General features: G+C 50.4%; 2 protein-coding genes across 4 annotated transcripts in view; one reads left to right on the top strand and one right to left on the bottom strand.

Moving 5' to 3' along the window:
* SSBP3 (single stranded DNA binding protein 3) overlaps nt 1-8,169 on the top strand; it is a 53,856-nt gene extending 45,687 nt beyond the window's left edge. For 2 of the 3 annotated variants that reach the window (XM_069863169.1, XM_069863168.1), the window contains 11 exons: nt 1,606-1,672; nt 1,780-1,856; nt 4,682-4,746; nt 4,854-4,902; nt 5,200-5,235; nt 5,451-5,505; nt 5,986-6,056; nt 6,486-6,564; nt 6,786-6,814; nt 6,999-7,100; nt 7,696-8,169. In XM_069863169.1, the coding sequence (XP_069719270.1) occupies nt 1,606-1,672; nt 1,780-1,856; nt 4,682-4,746; nt 4,854-4,902; nt 5,200-5,235; nt 5,451-5,505; nt 5,986-6,056; nt 6,486-6,564; nt 6,786-6,814; nt 6,999-7,100; nt 7,696-7,725 (660 nt within the window). In that variant the 3' untranslated portion in view covers nt 7,726-8,169. The remainder of the gene's footprint in view (nt 1-1,605; nt 1,673-1,779; nt 1,857-4,681; nt 4,747-4,853; nt 4,903-5,199; nt 5,236-5,450; nt 5,506-5,985; nt 6,057-6,485; nt 6,565-6,785; nt 6,815-6,998; nt 7,101-7,695) is intronic. The other variant, XM_069863170.1, reaches the window with a different exon arrangement.
* A 5,485-nt stretch (nt 8,170-13,654) lies between these two features.
* MRPL37 (mitochondrial ribosomal protein L37) lies at nt 13,655-19,052 on the bottom strand. The gene is made up of 7 exons (XM_069863167.1): nt 18,671-19,052; nt 16,976-17,159; nt 16,308-16,423; nt 15,619-15,804; nt 15,177-15,334; nt 14,454-14,657; nt 13,655-13,877 (listed from the first exon to the last, which is right to left on the bottom strand). Exons 1-7 carry the CDS (start codon nt 19,050-19,052, stop codon nt 13,800-13,802), a joined length of 1,308 nt encoding a protein of 435 aa, XP_069719268.1. The 3' UTR covers nt 13,655-13,799.
* Between the last annotated feature and the right edge of the window lie 876 nt (nt 19,053-19,928).

The raw sequence follows: 19,928 nt of genomic DNA, 5'->3' as shown, positions 1-19,928 counted from the left end.
CGTGCAGAGGCTTCCACCCCACGCGCTGCCTGAACGCGTGGCCTTTGCTTGAGGAATTTGTCTTGTTCCCAGGGATATTGTGCATAGGGTAATGACTGAACCAGGGTTATTTGTTATTAAAGGGAAATTAAAGGAAACCTGTAATTCCTTTGAGTAGTGAAAGTGACTGTGCAAAAATTATATTGGGAGCTTGTTTTGGATCTAACTATTATTTTTATGTAGCTCTTATTAGCAGAAAGAGGAGAACAGACAGGAAATAGGATGTAGCAGCTTGCTTAGTGTTTGTGCTTACGGGATTTGAGACTTGAATCACTGGAACATGCCAAATGATGGTGAGACAGCTGAGATGTAGCTGAGAAAAAACTCAAGGGGAGCTCTTGTCGGACCCCAAGCCCAGCTGTGCTGGGAGAGCCTCCCACCTGGGGCGCTAGTGGCTGGTTTAGCAAGGTATTAGTTAACGGCATCTTCTCATGGGCAATTTTAATGGCCCTCATCCTGCTGTGTTTCCCAGGCTGGTCCCAAGCTCCGCAGGAGGTGAGCACAGTGAGCTGGGGCAGGTAGGAGAGTCAGAGCACCAGGCTGGGGTGGTTGCTTGTGCAGTGGGGCTGAGCATCCAGGAGTGGGTGAAGTTAATTAGAAAGATTATTTTTTTTCCCCCTAAACACTGCATATAAAGCACTGGTTTGTACCTTCCCAGAGCTCAGTGAGGTTGTGGTCGCATCCAGAGGGACAAGAGGAATAAATAGGCAGGCAGGAAGGTCAGACAGTGGAAGTGTAAATATCCATCATTACAACTCCCTTGGTTCATCTTCCTCCTGCTACCGGCTTCCAGGCTGAAAAAAAGGGATTGGGTAGATTCTGTCTCAACAGTCGTGCCCACCCAGTGCCAGTGCTGTGCTCTGGCAGTGGGGTCTGTGTCGGTATTCAAATAAAAGGCAGTGCTGTAGCAAAACCTTTTACAGTTTGCTTCCCCAGGCAGATGGTATCTGTGTTTTTCTCTCTTTATCTGTTTGGAGCAGCCTTTGAACTTTAAATAGCTGCATTGCCCAAGCAGAGCTGGGTTTGGGGTGGGGGTGCATCCACCATCCCCTCCTGCCAGCGTGGGGACAGGTCTGGATGCCGGCCTTCTGCAGATGGACTGTTCCCTGCCAGCAGCCAAGGAATCATTGCAACCTGTATTGTTTGAGTTTGGCACTAGTGTTAAAATGGGGGAGCCGTGCTGCCAGTCTCCTTTCCCCTCTGGCTTTGACATCTCAGCCCTGCGCTGCCTGGGCTTTCTCCCGCTCCTCCAAAATACTCCCGCCTGACAGGGAATGGGCTGTGGGGAGAGGAGGCAGCACTGGTGCCTTGTTTGGTTTTTAGAGGGCATTTCTGAAAGAAAAGGGAAGGCAAACATCCCGAGGCTATAGAAAGATGCCTGGGATGCAGGGTGTTTGGCCAGCCACCGATCAATCGATCAATCGTGCTGTGGCAGGAAGGGTGGTGCAACCTGGGGAGCACATCAAGGAGCCTCCCAAAAGCCTAAACTCTCAACCCAAGTCTTTCCCTGTAGGCTGAGTTTTAGCATTTTATTTTTTTTTAATCTTCCTCCCCTTATTTTCACAGCCCCCAGGCGCCGTTCCTGGTACACAGCCGTTGCTGCCCAATTCGATGGATCCCACGCGACAACAAGGTAAACCCAGTAGAAGAGGTTTGAACGTGAACGTTTCTTATTAGCTGTTGATCTGGGGCCTGAGGAGGCTGCTGTGCCTTTTAACACCCCTGCTTTCCTCCCAACAGGACACCCTAACATGGGCGGCCCCATGCAAAGGATGAATCCTCCACGAGGGATGGGCCCCATGGGTCCTGGTCCTCAGGTAAGCCCAGAGCATCTTGCAGCTCAGCGAACACCACGCGCCATCAAACCAACCTCCTGGGGCTCAAATAGCTGGGAGTTTTACCCCCACCCCCACCCCATCCCCCCATTAGTGTTAATGCGTTTTACATTAGTCTTGCATCTGGAAATCCCTCTCCTTAACATGAGTGAGGTCTTCAGAGCTCATTAAGGGTATTGCAAGCACCCTCCTGCCCTTCCGTCAAAGGGGATGGCACTTAGTGCCGCACCCGAGCAGCCTTTGAGTGCATTACACTGCCTGCCTGGGAAATAGTTATGACCCTAACAGCAGGAAAGGGAAAGGAGGCTTTCATTAAAAATAAATAAATAAAAAGAAATGGCAAAAATCCCTTTAGCAGGGGAATAAGGCTTTCCTCTGCGAGGTTCCCCTCCACCTGCCCCTCCTGCTGCCTGCTTGAGCTCTCTATTTCAGGAAAGGGGAGTAAACTCTTGAAATTAAGCAGATCTGGGTTAATATATGCTGTCTTTCCATTGATTCACTTTACGGAGTGGCTTGTTGACTCACTCCTGTTTGTTCCTTCTATGAGACTTCAAAACCCGATTACCATATTGTGGTTGGAGGTTTATCCTCTCTGCATTGTCGCCTACGTCGGGTTTGTAGCGTAAGGATCAGAGTCTGTCAAGAGACAAGCGGGTGTGCTGGAGTTTTGTTTTGGTTTTCCCCCGGAGACTGTCGAGATAAGCAAATATTGTGTAAAGAGAAAGTTGTGTCATCTGTTTTTAACACCAGCCTGAGGATGCTGCTCAGGGATGCCCGGCTGTCTCCACAGGCACTCAAATCCATCCTAGGGCAGGGGATAAAAAACTTGCGTGAGCATCATTTCACGGACAAGCCCACTGATAGCACTACTACTATGCTTAAAATCCTCCTTTCCTGGAGGGCTGTATCCATAAAAAATGGCGTTTGCTCGCTTGGCCTGCGCCAAGGGGAGCAGCAGCTGTTTGCCTGGGAGAGGCTGCTCGCTTCCCACTTGCAAAACTCACCATGAAACTTGGAAGCCGTGAGTGCGTGTTCAGCGCCGCGTGGGATGGCAGCAGCTCTGGGAGCCGGCAAGAGTTGTGAAATGTTCAGAGCTTTATTTTTACTCTGCCATTCCCTGTGTAGGTACATTGGGGAGAGGGTTTTTAGAAGCCAGCCTTTGCCTGGGAAAGCGATGGGCTTCCCAATCTGGCACTCGCAGGGTGCTGCCTCCCCACAGCCATCCAGGAACCAGCACCTGTGCTGGCAACCACCAAAAATATCGAATCAAACCCAGCAGCCCCTCACATCTTGCACTCCCAGAGCTCATTTTGCATTAAGCTTTGCATCAGGACCTTCCCAAATACTCCTTAAATTATTCCAAAGGGTTGCAGAGCATCCAGCCTGGCATCCTGGAAACAGCTACTTATTACGAACTGACGATGAATCATCCCTAACAGCTGATCACCGCTGCCTTTTTTCCTTTAACAGTCGCAGGTTAGCTCTGCAGATTAGTTTTCCTGGTGCCTCTGTGAAGAGGGTTTGTAGTTCGCTGGGTTTCAGCAGCATCTTGCCAGAGCCCAGCAGCATCCAGGTCGCTTGGCACAGCTGCGTTCCCTCCCCACCCTCCCTGAGCATCTTTCAGATGGCTTCGTTTTCCAGCCTTTCAGCTCCAATTAAAAATGCTGAGCTCTTTTTCTTTTTTTTTTTTTTTAAACAAGGGGTTTGATGCTGCTATTCAGTGTAAATGGCTGGAATTTTGATCAATTAAGGACTTGATGGTAATTTGTTTGGGGAAAACCCTTTTCTGCCTCTTCAAAACAAACTTTGGTGATGCCCTCAGCAGAGCACCATGTTCCAGTGTGTCCATAAATCCAGAGAAAAACAACAACACTGAAGTATTGTACTTAAAATCCAGCTTGAGCACTCCGAGGGGCTGTGCAATAGGAAGCAGCCAGCCGTTCCCTCTCCTGCCCGAGCAGTTTTTTCTCAAAATGGCAGAAGTGCAGCCCAAAAAGATGCATCACAGCACGGGGGGGGGGGGGGGGGGGAGGTGTGAGGGGAGGAGTGGCAGCGGCAGCACAACCTAAATCCAGCTACACATCACCCGGAGGGCACAGGGAGCAAAACACAAGCCAAATGGAGCGTGGCATTCAGGGGATTCCTCTTCCTTCTCTGCCTTAGGCTTGGCTTTGTACTAGAGCTGGTTTTAGGAGATGAGGGATGTGGATCTGAGGCTCCTGGTCCTGGCTGGAGGCTAAGCTGAGCTGAACTAAGCTGGGAGTTGAGTCTCAAAGGGCTTCAGACCCACTCCAGGAGATGTAGCAGAGATCTGGGAAACAAAGGGTAAACAAGCCTGGTTTGGTTTTCCCTGAGAGCAGGGGATACTCCATCTCGGAGACACTCATGCAGGCTTTTTTCGTCCTTACACTGTAGCAATAACCTTCCAAGCTTTTCTCCTCCAGCCCCTGTTTTCTCCTGCACAGACAGACAAACCCAAATGGCTCTCACTGGCACCTGGAGGCCATGGGCAGATTTGTCTCCTGGAGCTGGGAGGGGGCTAATTCCTTCCACCAGTGTGGCAGCAAAGACCAGGGAGGAAACTGGGGGCTCAGCCTGACTCCCTTCCATATTCAGCTGCCTGGGGTTTTTTATCAACACAATCGCTAATTGCATCTATGTTCACCGTCATCTAATATTTTTTTTAAACTCATTTCTGCTAACTAACCATCTTATTTTTTTGTTTGTTGGTGGAGTTTTTTCCCCTTTTTTATCTTCTCCATTTTCCCTTCCCATTACGGTTGACTGACCCTTGGTTATCGTTGCAGAACTACGGCAGTGGCATGAGACCTCCACCCAACTCCCTAGGTCCCGGCATGCCTGGAATTAACATGTAAGGCAACCCTGCACGGGGGATGTTTGGCTGCGAATTTGAGCTTTGTGGGACTGTACAGATAAATACGTGACATTTTCTTTTTTCCTATTTAATTTTGACCCCAGGGGGCCAGGAGCTGGCAGACCGTGGCCTAACCCCAGCAGTGCTAACTCAGTGAGTATCTCATGGTCCTTGAAGCAACACCAGGGCTGGTCAGGGACTGTCCCGCAAACAGGGTGATTCCCCATTAGCTGAGAGTGTTCCCCAGCCTTTTATTTAAGCGCTGCCCCTGCGTCTAAAGCCTAAACGCGGCTCTTGTGCTGCTTTCCCTGCGGTGGGTGCAGCTGCAGGGGTTGGTGGGCTCTGGGACCCCCATCCTGGCCAGGCTGAGGGGGCAGCAGGGGTTGCTGGGATCTCCTGTGGGAGCTCCTGTGCACCCCATAGCTGAACCCAACTCTCTTCTCTGTGTAGATCCCATACTCTTCTTCATCGCCTGGTACATATGTGGTGAGTCCTGTTCTGTTTGTCTGTCTTTCCTGTTGTCGGGCTGCAGAGACGTTAGGGTTCAGGGAGCTCGTGTGGTTTGGGGGGAAAGCAGAGCTAGGGTAAGGGTCGAACTGCGTTTGGGAGTGTGAGATCCAGCTGGGGGAGGCGATTGAAAATGTGGGGAGGCGGATGGTGCTCGTAGTGTCACAGCTGATCCCTGCTTCGTTCCTCCACAGGGTCCGCCTGGTGGCGGCGGTCCTCCTGGGACACCCATCATGCCCAGTCCTGCAGGTAGGAGACGCCCCTCGCTGGGGCTCCTGCCCTTTCCTCCGCCAGGAGATCCCGTCCAGGCGGTTGCACTGCCGAGCACGGGCAACTCCTGCCCAGCCGGCGATATCCAATTCATGTAGCTTTTGCCTTCCCGAGGCTCGAGCAGCCCGGGCTGCTTGGCTTCAGGGTGGCATTGGCCGATATTCCTATATCCCGTTCTGGATTTGGGTGCTGCGGGGCTCGGGGAGGTGAGGAGAGCTTACATGGTGGAGAATCACCTCCCTGCGCTTCCCAGCTAGCAGTTGAATTATTTTTCACAGTTGAATTTCTGTGATGAAAAACTTTGTGGATCTTCATTAAATACAAATTAGCCAGAAAATGGTGGTACTTAGAGGGAATTTTAGGTGATAAAATACAAAAGAATGAGTTCAAGTGGCATGAGTTTGTTTTAATTAAGAAATGAATTAATCACCCAACTTACTGGGCTTCACTGTTCCACAGATTCAACAAATTCAAGTGACAACATCTACACAATGATTAATCCAGTACCGCCCGCAGGCAGTCGATCGAATGTAAGTCTGCTTTCTAATAATTTACATATCAGATACCATAACAAATCATAATTAACTTCATCAGTTGAGAGTAAAGCAGTTTAATTGATTTCAGCCATTTGTTACCAAACAGAAATAAAACAAACCATCAAAAAGCGATTAACTCTTCAGTGACTTTGTTAATTTTTTATGCTTATTAAGAGAGCGGCGGTCCTGCTGCTCCGGCCAAGGTGGTGGCAGCTGTGTGCCCGGTGAGGTGCTGTGTTTTGTGACATGCAGGCAGACTTAAATCTCACTGAACGCTGGTTGGAGGGAGCCCCGTGTACTGTCGTGGGTCTGGGTCTGCCCACACGACCAGATTTTATAGGTGAACCCACAGGCCCACGAGCTCAGGGACGTGCTGCCTGGTTTTGTAGCTGATTTTGGTTTTGTCACCCTTTTTTTCCGCAGTTCCCGATGGGCCCTGGCTCCGACGGCCCCATGGGCGGCATGGGCGGCATGGAGCCCCATCACATGAACGGATCATTAGGTGAGCGACCACGCAGGAGCCCCATGGTGCCTCTGCTCCCCAGGGGTGCTGGCAGAGCATCCCAGTGCCTGCTCCCATCCTGGGCTCAGCCACCAGTTCAGACCAGTGCTGGAAGCAGAACCTTTGGCTTGAAATCAGAAAGAGAGTCTGGGGCAGAGCAGGGCGTGGGGTCCGTCCGCACACTCAATAAGGCTCTTCTCCTTTTGTGTCCCCCTGTGCAGGGTCAGGAGACATAGATGGACTTCCAAAAGTAAGTGAGCTGCAGAGCGAGTGCGTGGCCCCCCCTTTTCTCAGCACTGGGGTGCCGGTGTGACCCCGATGGATGGGGACACATCGGGGGGACGTGGCCAGGGCAGATGGGGCTGCATCCTGGCCCCGTGGCGGTTTGGTGGATGCAGGGACCCACTCACCACCTCCTCCTGCATCTCCTGCAGAATTCTCCAAACAACATAAGTGGCATTAGCAATCCCCCGGGCACTCCAAGAGACGATGGGGAGCTGGGAGGCAACTTTCTCCATTCCTTCCAAAATGACAATGTGAGTGAGTCCCTCCTTGGGGATGAAGGGGACGGTCCCCAAAGCATCCTGGCTGGGGTGGTTGGTGGTGGGTTCCTCTTGGACCTGGGTTGTGCTCTGCGTGAGCTGTTCTGGGACAGAGAGGGGAGGAAGAAACACACTGGTGTTTGCAAGTTTGGGTTCTGGGTGTGATGGGGGTGAACCGATGGAGGGACGAGGATCTGTGGGGTCGAGGGGACAGGGACACACAGGAAGGAGAGGAGCTGGTGGAGATGCACCCAGCCATGCTGGCCTGGCCAATTCAAGGCGCTGTGCGTGGCTACAGACGTCCCTCCTCTTCTTCCTCTATTAGCAGCATATACGAACGTACATGTTAATTATTTGTTTTAAATTGCATCTCACCCCATACTGTTCTGCTGATTTTCTCCCTGGAAAAGCAAGTTACAGAGCAGATTACGCCCTGATAAATTCGAGTCTCCAGCATATCCTCTCCTTCTGATTTATTAGATCCAATTAGGTTGCTGTATAGTTGTCATCAGCCTCCTTTTGCATTCCCCTTCGGTGCCTGGGGGTCTGGCCCGTCTGGTTTCTCACCCTGGCTCTGTCTCTCTTCCAGTATTCCCCCAGCATGACGATGAGTGTGTGATTTCCCTCCCCCTCCTCTCCAGGATCAAGAGAGTCAGCTGCCGTTCAGAGGATCTCAACGAATTATGCAAGAAGAAGAAGAATCTAGGTGTATGGGCAGGGAGACGCGTGGCGGGGGCCAAAACCCCAGGTTTAGTTTCATGCAATAAAAAGGCTGAACTTTTTATTCCATAAAACATGAAGGACAAAACTTAAAATATTTCAAGATGACAAGACCCTTCTTTGTGCAGAAGGGTTTATATATGTACATGACACTTCTTTTTGGAAACAAACGGAAGCCTCTAGCACCCAACTCCGATCTCTTTGCTTTGTTTTAAATAAAGACAGAAACCGAACCTGTTGTATGTTTGTGCCGTGCAACACCAGGAAGCTAGTCTAGATATGAAATCTCATGTTGTCTCTGTTGTAGTCATTTTTTTAAATAAACTGGACAGTTTACAATGGTGGTTTTCGTTCAGAAGGCCTGTGGTTTTTTGTTTGTTTGTTTTGTTTTGGCTTTTTTTTTCCCTTCTATTTTTGGGGGTTTTTTTTGTTCGTTTGCAGCACAAAGCTTCCTCCTCCAGTTAACAAGATCTGCTTTGGGGAAGAGACTCCACCACCTCGTTATAAACTTGTTAACGCAGGTGACCCCTTCTAGGATCACATCCTCGAATGAATCGTGATCTTGCTCTCTGTGACTGTGGCATGCACTGTGTTAGTCTTTCCCCCCTCTCCGAGTACAAGAAGAAATCTCTGTCCCTCCCTTCCCCAGAGTCCTTCAGCTGGTTCACTACAAAAATAATTGAGGTTTTTTTTAATATTTTTTTTTAATCCACTGAAAGAAAGGGTTGATCTGACCTGGGACTTTGAAACTGTGATCTCCAGCTAACTTTGGGGATTTGGGGGGTTTTGTTTGTTTTGGGGGTATGTTTGGGGGAGGGAGGGGTTTCTTTTCTTTAGAGATGTGCTCTTGTCAGGGTTTCATTTATCTATGATTTGGAACTGGATGGAGGTATTTTTTAAGGAATTCTTGTTAAAATGTAACCTTGCTATTCTGTAGGCTCGCTATGTAATAAGAAAAGAAAATAAAAATTAATGGCAAGCATCGAAGGCCCTTCCTTCAGGCAGCGGAGGAAGGGACGAGCCGAGGCGGCGGGTTGGGATCTCTGTACATGACACTACCCTGTAGTTTGGTCTTTGTTTTTCTCCAGCTCCCATTTCTGCTCCATGTATATCATATTCTGTAAAATATTCTCTCCCTTGGATTTGACCTTTGTGCGGATTATTGAAAGCATTGTATCTTGTTTCAGTGTTTTTTCTTACCTTGTAGTCTGGTTCGAAAATTACCAAGAGGGGAAAAAAAAAAATAATTATTATACATTGTAGTTTGTGTATGATATTTGTTGATAATGTTTTATTAAAGGGATGTCTTTTTTCCGCACCCCTTCATTGAAATGTTTTTGGGGGACATTTGGCTTGTTTTTATTATTCTGACTGCAAGACATGAGATGACAAAACTTTTTTTTTTTTTAGTGTGTAATACGATTTTTTTTTTAATGTTTGCCTTCTTTTTCCTAGGCATTTTAATTGTGCTTTACCTGTAGGAAGTCGCTGGGGTGGGAGAAGTGGGTGGGATGGGGAGGTCTGAGGGTGTCAGTCTCATAGTTACAGGCAGGTTAATATTTTCCAAAGCTGAGAAATAACAGAATGCAGATTTGTTGCATCACAAATATACCTGGGGGCTCCCCAAGGGGTCGATTTTTTTTTTTCCTTTTCCGCTTTCCATCTTGGGTTTGGTTGGTTTTTTGGTTTTTTTTTCATTCTGACGTGAGGAAATGAAAGGACCGGTTTTAATGTATTTTAAAATGAATAGCTAAATTATTGTCTTCATTGGTATGGGATGGTTTTTTGAATGAAACGGTTCTCCCCCCTTCTCCCCTCCCCCCATGCTGTAATAAATATCAACATAAACATTTGATTTCAGTGCTCTGCAGTTTGTTCCTGGTGGGTTTGTTTCCAGACCCGGAGAGGGATTTTTTCGCGACCCTTATTTATCAAGGACAAAGGGCCGTGTTTGGGATGTAGGAGCAGAGGATGCCGAGCTGAGAACTGGCCAGCGTTGGAGCTGGGGAGGTGGGCAGGGATCTGGCTGCAGGGCAGGACCCAGAGGGCTGCGAGAGGCTTGGATTGATAATGTTCACTTGGCTTTGTTGGGTTTTCTTCTAAACATTTTGAAAATTCAGCTTTCCGCCTAGGAAAATGGTCGTTCTTGGCTGCACCGGGCACCGCACCCGCCCCTGGCCCTCCCTGGCTGCAGGTGGAGCGGAGCTTTGGGGGTATTGCACCTTCTCCACCAGCTTTTCCCCATGAAAGGCCAGAGGAACTAGAACATCCCTTGCAGCAGATGATTGCTGGGGGATGGCTGGGGAGAGGCACTGGGTCCTGTTCCTCCTGTTGCTGGAGTCCTGCTCCACTGGGAGGTAGGAAAGGGACACGTGTCACCTTCCCAAATACATTTATACGCACACACAGGCTTGGAATGAGGTCTGGTGACCCCCGCCTGGGGCGAGGGCTCTTTGTGGTGCAGGGTGGCTACATGCAACACTGCAGGACCAAACTGTGCTCCGGGCTCTCGACCAGCTGCTAGGGATGGAGAAACGTGGGTGAGGTTGACCTGGCTCAGTGTGCAGCATCTGGGGAGAGTCTGGGGCATTTTAGGTCTTCAGATGGGTGACTCCAAGCGCCGGGTGCCTGAAACGCCCCCGGGGAGCCGCTGTCTGGGACGTGTCCTCTGCGTTTTACTGGTTTAGGTAGATATGCCTGGCTGCAGTTTTGCAGCTTCCCTCCCTCCTTGCAGGAACATTCAAGCACGGTCAACAGGCTTAGGGTGCTGCAAGCCCTCCCGGAGCTCTGCTGCTCCTGGGGGCTGCTCCCACCCAGCACCCACAGCTGCTGCAATTCCAGGAGCGAGAGCCACGCGGTTGCAGCTGCCGTGGAGCAGAGGCGTGAGGGGTGCGGGGTGTCTGCTGGGCTTGGGAAGCACCCAGAAAAATCATCATGCCTGAGGAGACCATTAGCATGTAATTAACGGTGGGCCAAGGAGCAGCGTGTTCCACACCCTTTGCCAGCTGGGTTAGCGTCAGAGGTTCGCAGCCATCCCCCCAGTGCGGGTTTTGGTCCGGGCAACCACATCCCTCTGTGCTTTGCAGAAAGCAGCATGCAGGCGCTGCCCATCATTGGGAAATGCAGTCCTGAAGGGCAATTAGTTGACACTGATGAAGACGTCCTGCCCTCCTAGCTCCCTGGAGCCATCCCTGCCCAGGCTGACCAGCCGGACCCTCTCAGCTCCTGGAGCAACGTGCAGCATTGCTGCGTGTCGTGTTTATCCTGACACGGAGAAAAGCCCTTCCCCTTGGTTCTTACTGGGTTACAGAGTAATTTTATTAAATACCACCATGAGAAACTGCCACTTTCCCTCCTCTAAACATCTCCTGAGCCCAACCTTAGGGATAATTGTCTCCCACATTAGTTTTCATTAAATTAAATGCAGGAGGAGGATCTGAAGAACCAGGGGCTCCGTTCTGAGCACAGTATGTACTTGCTGGCACCGTGAATGCAGCCTGTGGAGTCGGATTTTGCATCGGGAGCGGTTCAGGGGAAGGCAGTGTGGAACGGTGGAGCCCAGAGGGCCAGATCCTGCAGACTCTCCTCTGGGCAGCCAGGCACCGCGGGGCCTTTATCTCGGACTCCAGCCACCCTGTTCTTGCATGTTCCGCTTCCCTGTCTGCTGTTCATTAAAAGTTAATGTCTGGCTCTTGGGCTGTGCTGAGGTAATGCCATTCATCTGCTGACGAGCCTTTATAACTTATTGATGCCAACCCAGTTGTGCCTCTGTGACCCATTGTCCCGCTCTGCCCCACCTCCCTCAGCTGGGCTGCTTCCAGCAGGTCATACTGGAGGAATGAGAGGGTGAATCACGCGTAACGTGCTTGGGAAGACCTGCGGACGCTGCACGCGGCTGCCTGGGGGAGGGGGCTGCTCTCAGAGGCTGCTCGGTTCACGGATCTCATACCTGCCCCATGACAGACCAGCCGAAGCACCCATCCCAGGTGCCGAGCGGGGAGCCCCACGCTGCCTGTCCTCGAGTTCCGCCCCTGGGCCTCAGAGCAGCTTACTCAGCACAAGGATCCTTCCAGCAACAAGGCAACACTGCTTCCCCTGCCACCTCAGGCGAGATCAGCTGTGCCTTCAGCAAACCAGGTAGACGGGCTCGCACACTTACGTGTGGTCTCCTCATCTCAAGCGGCTGCCTGATGCCTCCTGGAACTGCTGAAGCTTCATTCCTTTACTGACTGCCCCACATCTTATTGCTTCTGCCATTTTTCCTACCTGCCTTTGTTCCGCCCTCGTGAACCCCTCCCTGTGCTTGTGCTTTGTCTTTGCTCAGTCTTGGAGATAAGAAGGCTCCAGCTTCACTTAGTTTCTCTTCTACTCCCTGTCCTAACAGCAACATCCCTAAAAGGACTCTGGCTCTTTCCCACGTGGAACATCTTCACAGATTCCTGCATCTACAAGAAGCATAAGAGATGTTTCATTTCTCTACCCCCTCCTCTCCACCCCAGCCACTCTTCTATCGTGCTTCCTTAGTGAAAGCCTCTGCTCAGGAATGTTAAGGCTCCAGCTGGCTGCCCTACAGGGTTTCCTCCCTCGGATGGGTGAAGACCCAACGCTGGAAGGGCGAGGTGATGTCAGTAATTGGAGGGCAGTTGCCTAGCAGGGTCCATGTGACATAGCCCAGAGCCAACAGCCTGAGAAATCAACACCTCCTGAAAGCCTCCACGAAGCACGCGTGTTTTAAAATACATTCCTAAATAACCGGGTGCAAATTATAGATCTGAACAGATTTAAATAGATGAGCTGAATCGGGCATCCCTTGAGCAGGCAGAATTAACACGATTTAGATCAATGCAACATCAGTAGATTATTTCTCTTTCAAGCACCTTCTCCTAACAACGAAGAGGTTTGTTAATTTGTTAATTTAACTCACAGCCAATGTATCCCAGTTTACTGGGTGCAACCATTGATCTCAAATGTGACCAAAACCTGCAGAGCAGAGGTGACAGAGGTGTGTTCCGGTCTCAGTCCCACTGGGGTGTCATCCAGGTGGTCAGAGAGAATCATAAAGCGCAGACCAGTCTCTTCCTACAGGAGTCTGAAGTGAGACGGATTTCTGGAAAACATGCTCTTCCACACCTTAAAATAGCACAGGCTGTCCTAGTGCTCCCCACGCGCTGGAGGGTATCAGCACAGAACTGCAAAGCATTTGGCATTTGGCTGGAGCTAATTTAGCCTTCATTTCACAAAAACCACACTAATCCCTCCATTTTACAAAGAATACGCTTCCTGCTCAGTTAACTCTGTGTGGCAGGAAGAAATTCGTCCTTTGTGTTTTCAGTCGTGAATACCAGCTACCAGGCACTAAAGTTTCATGCTACATTCTACATCACTTTCCCAAAATGGATGGGTCTCTTCATCCAGGATTGAGGGATAAAAGAACTGCAGTTCTATAGATCCAACAAAGCAGTCCCACCGATTAAGTGCTTTGGGAACTGAGCGCAAGGCAGCACGACACATCCCAAAGCAGCCTGGAGTAAAACAAAGTAAAAGGCAGACGGAATGAAACAGGCTCACGGCTCAGGCTCCCCCCTTGAAGCTTTGTAAGTCTCTTCCACGTACACCGCATTCAGAGGTACTCAAAGCAGCCTTGGGAAATAGGTTTGAATCTACCTCTGTGCAAAAGCACACCGAGAGCAGAACCTGCGCAGAGGAATAATGACTGGCTCATGTTCTTTCTAGGCAACAGTGGAAGAGTGCAGGAGGATGCATTTGATGACTCTCTAACCCGAATCCAGAGGTGAGCCCCTAAAATCAAAGAGTTTCTTTGTGCACAATTTAGTGTTAAAAAAATTTTACTTTCAGTAACAATATAATTTATTTTTGAAAGTAAATTAATCCACCTTTCTTTAATTATGTGATGGTTCTAGCAAAGAGAAGCAGCAGGTACAGTTGGTAAAGTATTTTCATTTGAGCTGAATTTCACACAGTTCCATGCAGATACAGTGCCAGAAACTTCTTGAATGTGTCTGGCTGAAAGCCATATATTCCAACGGGCTTCTGCAGAGAAAGACACGGATGCTCAGTTTGCAGTGAAGTGATTAATGTAGACAAACAACGGCTTTAAATACGCTTGAATAAGACTTCAGACGTGGTAGCCTACAAATTGTGCTCCCCCCTCCCAGACGGGTTTGTCTGCGGGCACTTTCATTGGTATAAATCTCCAACGGCACAAACCCTTTGCCCATCAAACTGAGACACCCTCCCAGCGTAACCAGGGCTGACAGCACCGTGCTCTATTTACTCTGCAGCAGAGCTGACAGTTGTATGTAAGCAATTCCTTCATCAGAGCATGGGTTGATTTTAAACAAGCGTATTATGAGCTGGTAGATTACAGACGGGGATATCGTTATGTAGGAGTTCGTATTAGGCTTGGCATGCGGCTTGCACACTACGCGGTACATCAGCACTACAAATACTCCCTGTCAGTAACACCTGCTTGAGAACGAGGCCGGTGCCTCTGTCGGGTCCCTTCAGCTGGTTTAAAGCCCGCACTGCAGCTCTACACCAGCTCTCAAACCTCCAGCAGAGGTGAAAGGGTAGAATTTCCAGGACTATTTCCCAAGTTTTGCTTACCGTAACAACTCTCTTCTTGATTTCTGGAACACACTGGGCTTTTTCATACAGATTCTGATCAGAGTCAATCCAGACTAGATTTTTTATTCCATCGTTAGAGACAAGGTCTGTTGTATTTAACTGGAACACCATGAACTGGAAGAGCTGGCCATCTGTGCCAACACTTTGTACCACTACTGGGTGCTCCAAAACCTTGGGATCATTCTAGGAAAGAAGGAGGGAGGAGACTGTTTAAAAAGCCAGTTACTACAGAAACTGTATGAGTACTTGCTGATTCTGCATCTTCCACTTGGTTTAAAGCCAAGATTTAATAAATGTATTGTTACCTTGCCCAGAAAATTACTCCAGTCAAACAAGTTCTGAATGTAGATTTTGTATTTTAATTAAAATTCCTCCTTCAGCCAGCAACGAAGCATCGATTTACATACTGAGCTGTGGGATGGGTTAGAGTTTTACCTTCGAACCTACTCACTGGATCCTACCCATTACCACTCTAATGTGTGTTACATCACAAACACGCTCACTGCGGAGCGACGGTTTTCTGGATCAGCAGACATCAGTAACCACACCTGGAGGTTAGAGTTAGAACTCCAGACTGGAAAGCTTAGATTGGAAAACTACCATAACATGCCACGGCAAAGGAGTTTCCCAACTCTTTCCACTAGCTGCAGCACTGGAGAAAGAACAAAGGCCTAGCGAGTCAGCAGCTCCTCCAATACGTACCCCGTACAGCACCTTAGCCTTTGCCAGCGCGTTGCCAAACGCAAACATCAGCATTTTAGCACGAAGTTGTTCTGGTCTGAACCTGTTAGGACGAATGTTGGCCGATTCCAGGAAGAACAGAGTGTGAGGATGAGTGTATGGATAACCATCTCTAAAACCTAAATAGCAGATAATCATGTCAGAAATCACTCAGCAAGACTACGCTGCCAATGTTTTCTCCCATATCTTCAGAAACTACTAATGTACCGGGCTTTCAATTCTTCTCCACAGTCCCACTTAGGCCACGATATACTGGCCAGAGGTCTGGAGCATTTGCACTACACGCCCTGCGTCCCCTCACTCCCATCCCTGCTCTACCCACAGCTCTCCCGCACAAGGACAAGGTCTGCAGGTTAACCTTGATACTCAAGTCTGACAGAAGATTATCAACAGCTAGATTTACCTGTATCGTTGAGTTCTCTGTATACATTCACTTCCTGAAGATCAATTGTAGGAGAGATGGGATAGAAGGTCTCCAGAACATGTTCTTCAGTGGCAAGTACCTCCTCCTTGGAGGCTACTGGTGGTATTGGGGCCATAGAGTTCATAAGTACACCATTCAGGCCACGGACCTGAAGGAGAATGGATTCTGGGGAGGGAAATTAGGCTACATTCAATAAAAGTAACATCCAGGAAAGAATTGTTTCCTTTTGGGCATCAACATTCTAGGAAGCTGTTCTTCTGCAAAGCTCACTCCCTCCCTCACCTTCAAATTCATGTTAAACAGTAGCTCAGCCCTAGGTTCTTCTTCTAATATACCAATGTTAACGGCTGATGTCAGTTTCTTAATTAAACATGTAGAAAGACAACAGTACAGATTTTGGACAAAAAAAAACCAATCCCCAACCAATCAGTTCTAAGGCACTTGTTCTCTTCTCCTGCCATTCTGCTGTTGTCCAACACCCTATTAATCTTCCCAGGACAAGTATCCTGCCAGCTTCCAAGGCAGCCCATCTTTACAGCACTACTGAATTACTTTGTTCCAGAAATTGTTTCACTTTCTCCAAGCCTTCAGTTTTAAAGCCAGCAGCTTTGTTACCCCTCTTATATTAATGAGAAGAGCTAAATGCTTCCACCACAGCAGCAACTGACCTCTTTCCCACGTAGCTGCTATCTTGTAGTTTCTAGCCAACATTCTTTTAGTCAGAGAAGGATACTTCGCAGACATTAACCGACATAAATGTATCAAGTCTTCAAACAGTACTGGGCTTTAGAATGAGGAAAAAAAAGTAGTTACATAAAAAATGTGTTCATAATGGCGGGCAGATGCTTCTGGGACATGAACGCTGTAACATTAATGTATGTAAATCACATACTTTAACATTTCCAAACAGTTAACACAGGTTTCAGATTAATATCTCACACACCAGTCTTATTCCACGTTGGCAGAAATGATGCTTATCATTAGTTATTTAAAAAACTGACATTCTGCATCAGCTAGAAGTAGATCTCAAGTTGAAACATAGACCTTGGCTTAGAAGCAGCCTTAATACAGAGGACGTGTTTACATTGGCACTACTGCCAATATTCAGAATTGGAGTGTTTTTGTTGTTTGTTTTGGTAGTTGGTGTTTGTTTTCTTTGTTTTCCAAACTGACAACCTGGTACAAAGGGTCTAACAGTTTTCCACAGTAAGTGAATCGCTGAACAGTAGGTCTATGTACGAATTTTCTTGGCAGTACTAAAAACTCTGGTTCTTAACTTACCTGCTAAAGCCATAACCACATAGCAGAAAGATCTTCTCTAAGACCGAGGACTTACCAATAATGTTCTCTCCTGGGAGCAGCTTCCATTGTGTCCCAGAACCGTGCATGTGAGATCGCATGCTTCACCCTCTCCTCGAGGCCCTCAAGGTGGTGAGCTGGGTTGTTGACTATGCTGAGCACAGCTGGAGGTAAACCTTCCACCAGCTTTGTCTTGGTGAGCCACTGTGCCTGCCGAACTCCTTGAAACAAAAAATCCCAAGAAAATATGTTATAATGGTCTCAAGCTGTGCCAGGGGATGTTCATAGAATCATTACATTGGAAAAGACCTTTGAGATCATCAATTCCAACCGTACTTGTCTATTACGATATCACAGAGTTGTAGATTAGTTTTGGTTGGAAGGGACATTAAAGATCATTCAGTTCCAATCCCCTTTCGATGGGCAGCGACACCTCCCACAGCCCAGGCTGCCCAAGGCCCATCCAACCTGGCCTTCAACACCTCCAAGGATGGGGCAGCCACAACTTCCCTGGGCAACCTGTGCCAGTGCCTCACCACTCTCAGCGTGAAGAAATTCTTGCCCCATGTCCTATCACTACAGTCCTATCATGTCTCCAAGTGCCTCATCTACCTGCTGTTTAAACACCTTCAGGGATGGTGACTCAACCACCTCCCTGGGCAGCTGTTCCAGTGCCTGATAACACTTTCTGGGAAGAAATTTTTCCTTATGTCCAAACTAAACTTCCCCTAGTGCAGCTTGAGGCCATTCCCTCTTGTCCTATCTCCTGTCACTTGGGAGAAGAGACCAACACCCACATCTCCACAACCTTCTTTTAGGTTGTTGTAGAGAGTGATGAGGTCTCCCCTCAGATTCCTCTTCTCCACGCTGAACAACCCGTTCCCTCAGCTGCTCCTCATAGCATTTGTTCTTCAGCCCCTTCACCAGTTTCACTGTTCTTCTCTGGACTTGCTCAGTCAGGCACTAGAACAGCTGCCCAGGGAGGTAGCTGAGCCCCCATCCCTGGAGGTGTTTAACAGGTGGGTGGATGAGGCGCTCAGGGATGGTTTAGTAGTGGACAAGTACATTTGGACTTGATGATCTCAAACATCTTTTCCAACTCAGCAACTGTATCCGGGCTGGCAGAACATTTAGATTATGATTGGGTTGGGATTGGATGGGGTTAAGTTGGTGCTGGGATTGGGATGGGGTCTGGGAAGGGGTCAGGGATGGCGATGGAAATGGGGTCGGGGGTGGCGATGGGAGTTGGGGGTGCAATGGGGATAGAGATGGGGTTGGAGATGGGAGTTGGGGATGGCGATGATGAGGTCGGGGATGGTGACGGGGATAGAGATGGGGTCAGGGATGGGAGTCGGGGGTGGCGATGGGAGTCAGGGATGGCGATGATGAGGTCGGGGATGGTGATGGGGATAGAGATGGGGTCAGGGATGGGAGTTGGGGGTGGCGATGATGAGGTTGGGGATGGCGATGATGAGGTTGGGGATGGCGATGGGGATAGAGTTGGGGGTGGCGATGGGGATAGAGTTGGGGGTGGCGATGATGAGGTTGGGAATGGCGATGATGAGGCTGGGGATGGTGATGGGGATAGAGATAGGGTCAGGGATGGGAGTCGGGGGTGGCGATGATGAGGTTGGGGATGGTGATGATGAGGTCGGGGGTGGCAATGGGGATAGAGATGGGGTCGGGGACGGCGATAACGGGGCCGGGGCCGGCGATGGGGTCGTGCCCGTACCCTCCAGCAGCCGCACGCGCTGGTGGCAGACGAAGCACCCTCGCTCCTTGCGCAGCGGCATCTCCTCGTAGCGCGGCCCCGGCGAGTGCCAGGGGTCGCGCCAGCCGCGGTCCCAGGGCGGGAAGCGCGGCCGGGCGAGCCCCGGCACGAAGTGCTGCCTCCCGGCGTAGGTGACGGCGTCCAGCTCCACCTGCTCCCGCGGCGGCGGCCGCTCCGACAGCCGCCACAGCTCCTCGGGCGGCGGCCCGCGCGTGGTCCAGGGGGTGCGCGGCAGCGGCCCGCGGGGCCGGGGCGGCGCCGAGCGGGTCAGGATGCCGCGGGCGAGGCGAGAGGGCAGGCCCCGCGCCGCCCGCCTCAGCAGCGCCGCCGCCGCCGCCGCCATCGGCCCGGCACCTCGGGCCCCGCCCGCCGCCATCTTGGCGCGCGCGGCACGGCGGGAGCGCGGCCCCGCCTCCTCCTCCGCCTCCCCAGAGGGGCCGCAGCCAATGGCGAGCGCGCCCCGCGGGGGCAAGGGAGGGTCTGCAAAGTGCGCGACGGGGCAGCGGGCGGAGGGGAGCGCGGGGCCGGCGCTTTCCGTGCCGAGGTGGGGGCCTCCGTCTCGTGCGGGGGCGGGGAGTTGTGAGACCGGCCCTAGGCCTCGCTCCCGCTCGGGCCGGGGCTTAAAGGTCCGCGCGGGGGGCGGGGCGGCCACACGAGCCGTCGCTGCTCCGGGGTGTGGGTGCGTTGTGAGCTCGAGCAGAGCTGGCTGGCATCTCAGGGACTGCGGGTTTGGTTTTGGGTTTTTTTTGTGAGAATCACTGAGCGCTTTGGGTCGGAGGGGAGTTCAGAGCCTCCCCTGGGCCGGCGTCGGGCGCCTGGGGATGGGGCGGCCTGGGCCTCAGGCTGCCCCCCTCCCGGCACGTTGCCTTCCAAGCGGTGCTTTTCCAGGCGCCGTTGGGGACCATAAGGTCTCGCGTTCAGCCTGCTCTGCGCCGAGCAGATGTCTCTTCTCGTAATCCTCGCTGCTTGTAGCCTTTCCTCGTCTCAAACACAAGGTCAGGCAGAGCTGGCCCCCCAAAGCCCCAGATTCCCAAGAGTTTTGACTGTTGTGAAGTTTATAATAACATTAAAATTAGTCCTTGGAAAGTAATAGAACGAGAATAAGATTTCTGAGAATATTTATACACGTACCTGTAAATGGGACTATTTTGTCCCTAGTTCTCATCTTGCTGCACGTGACTGACGGAGATCGCTCCCTCATGTTGCCCAGCCCTGATAA

Source organism: Phaenicophaeus curvirostris, chromosome 8 (genome assembly GCF_032191515.1).
Source record: "Phaenicophaeus curvirostris isolate KB17595 chromosome 8, BPBGC_Pcur_1.0, whole genome shotgun sequence".
NCBI lineage: Eukaryota > Metazoa > Chordata > Aves > Cuculiformes > Cuculidae > Phaenicophaeus > Phaenicophaeus curvirostris.
The sequence above is the reverse complement of the archived record's forward strand: the minus strand, read 5'-3'. Positions and strand labels throughout refer to the sequence as shown.

What these genes read in the sequence shown, in the direction of transcription:
- MRPL37 (XM_069863167.1), bottom strand. Translation starts at nt 19,052, where the DNA reads ATGGCGGCGGCGGCGGCGGCGCTGCTGAGGCGGGCGGCGCGGGGCCTG. An exon ending in CCCAGGAGAGAACATTATTG is followed by an intron (nt 16,424 to 16,975) that starts GTAAGTCCTCGG and finishes CTCATTCTAAAG; the next exon opens with CCCAGTACTGTTTGAAGACT. An exon ending in AGCAGCTACGTGGGAAAGAG is followed by an intron (nt 15,805 to 16,307) that starts GTCAGTTGCTGC and finishes TTCCCTCCCCAG; the next exon opens with AATCCATTCTCCTTCAGGTC.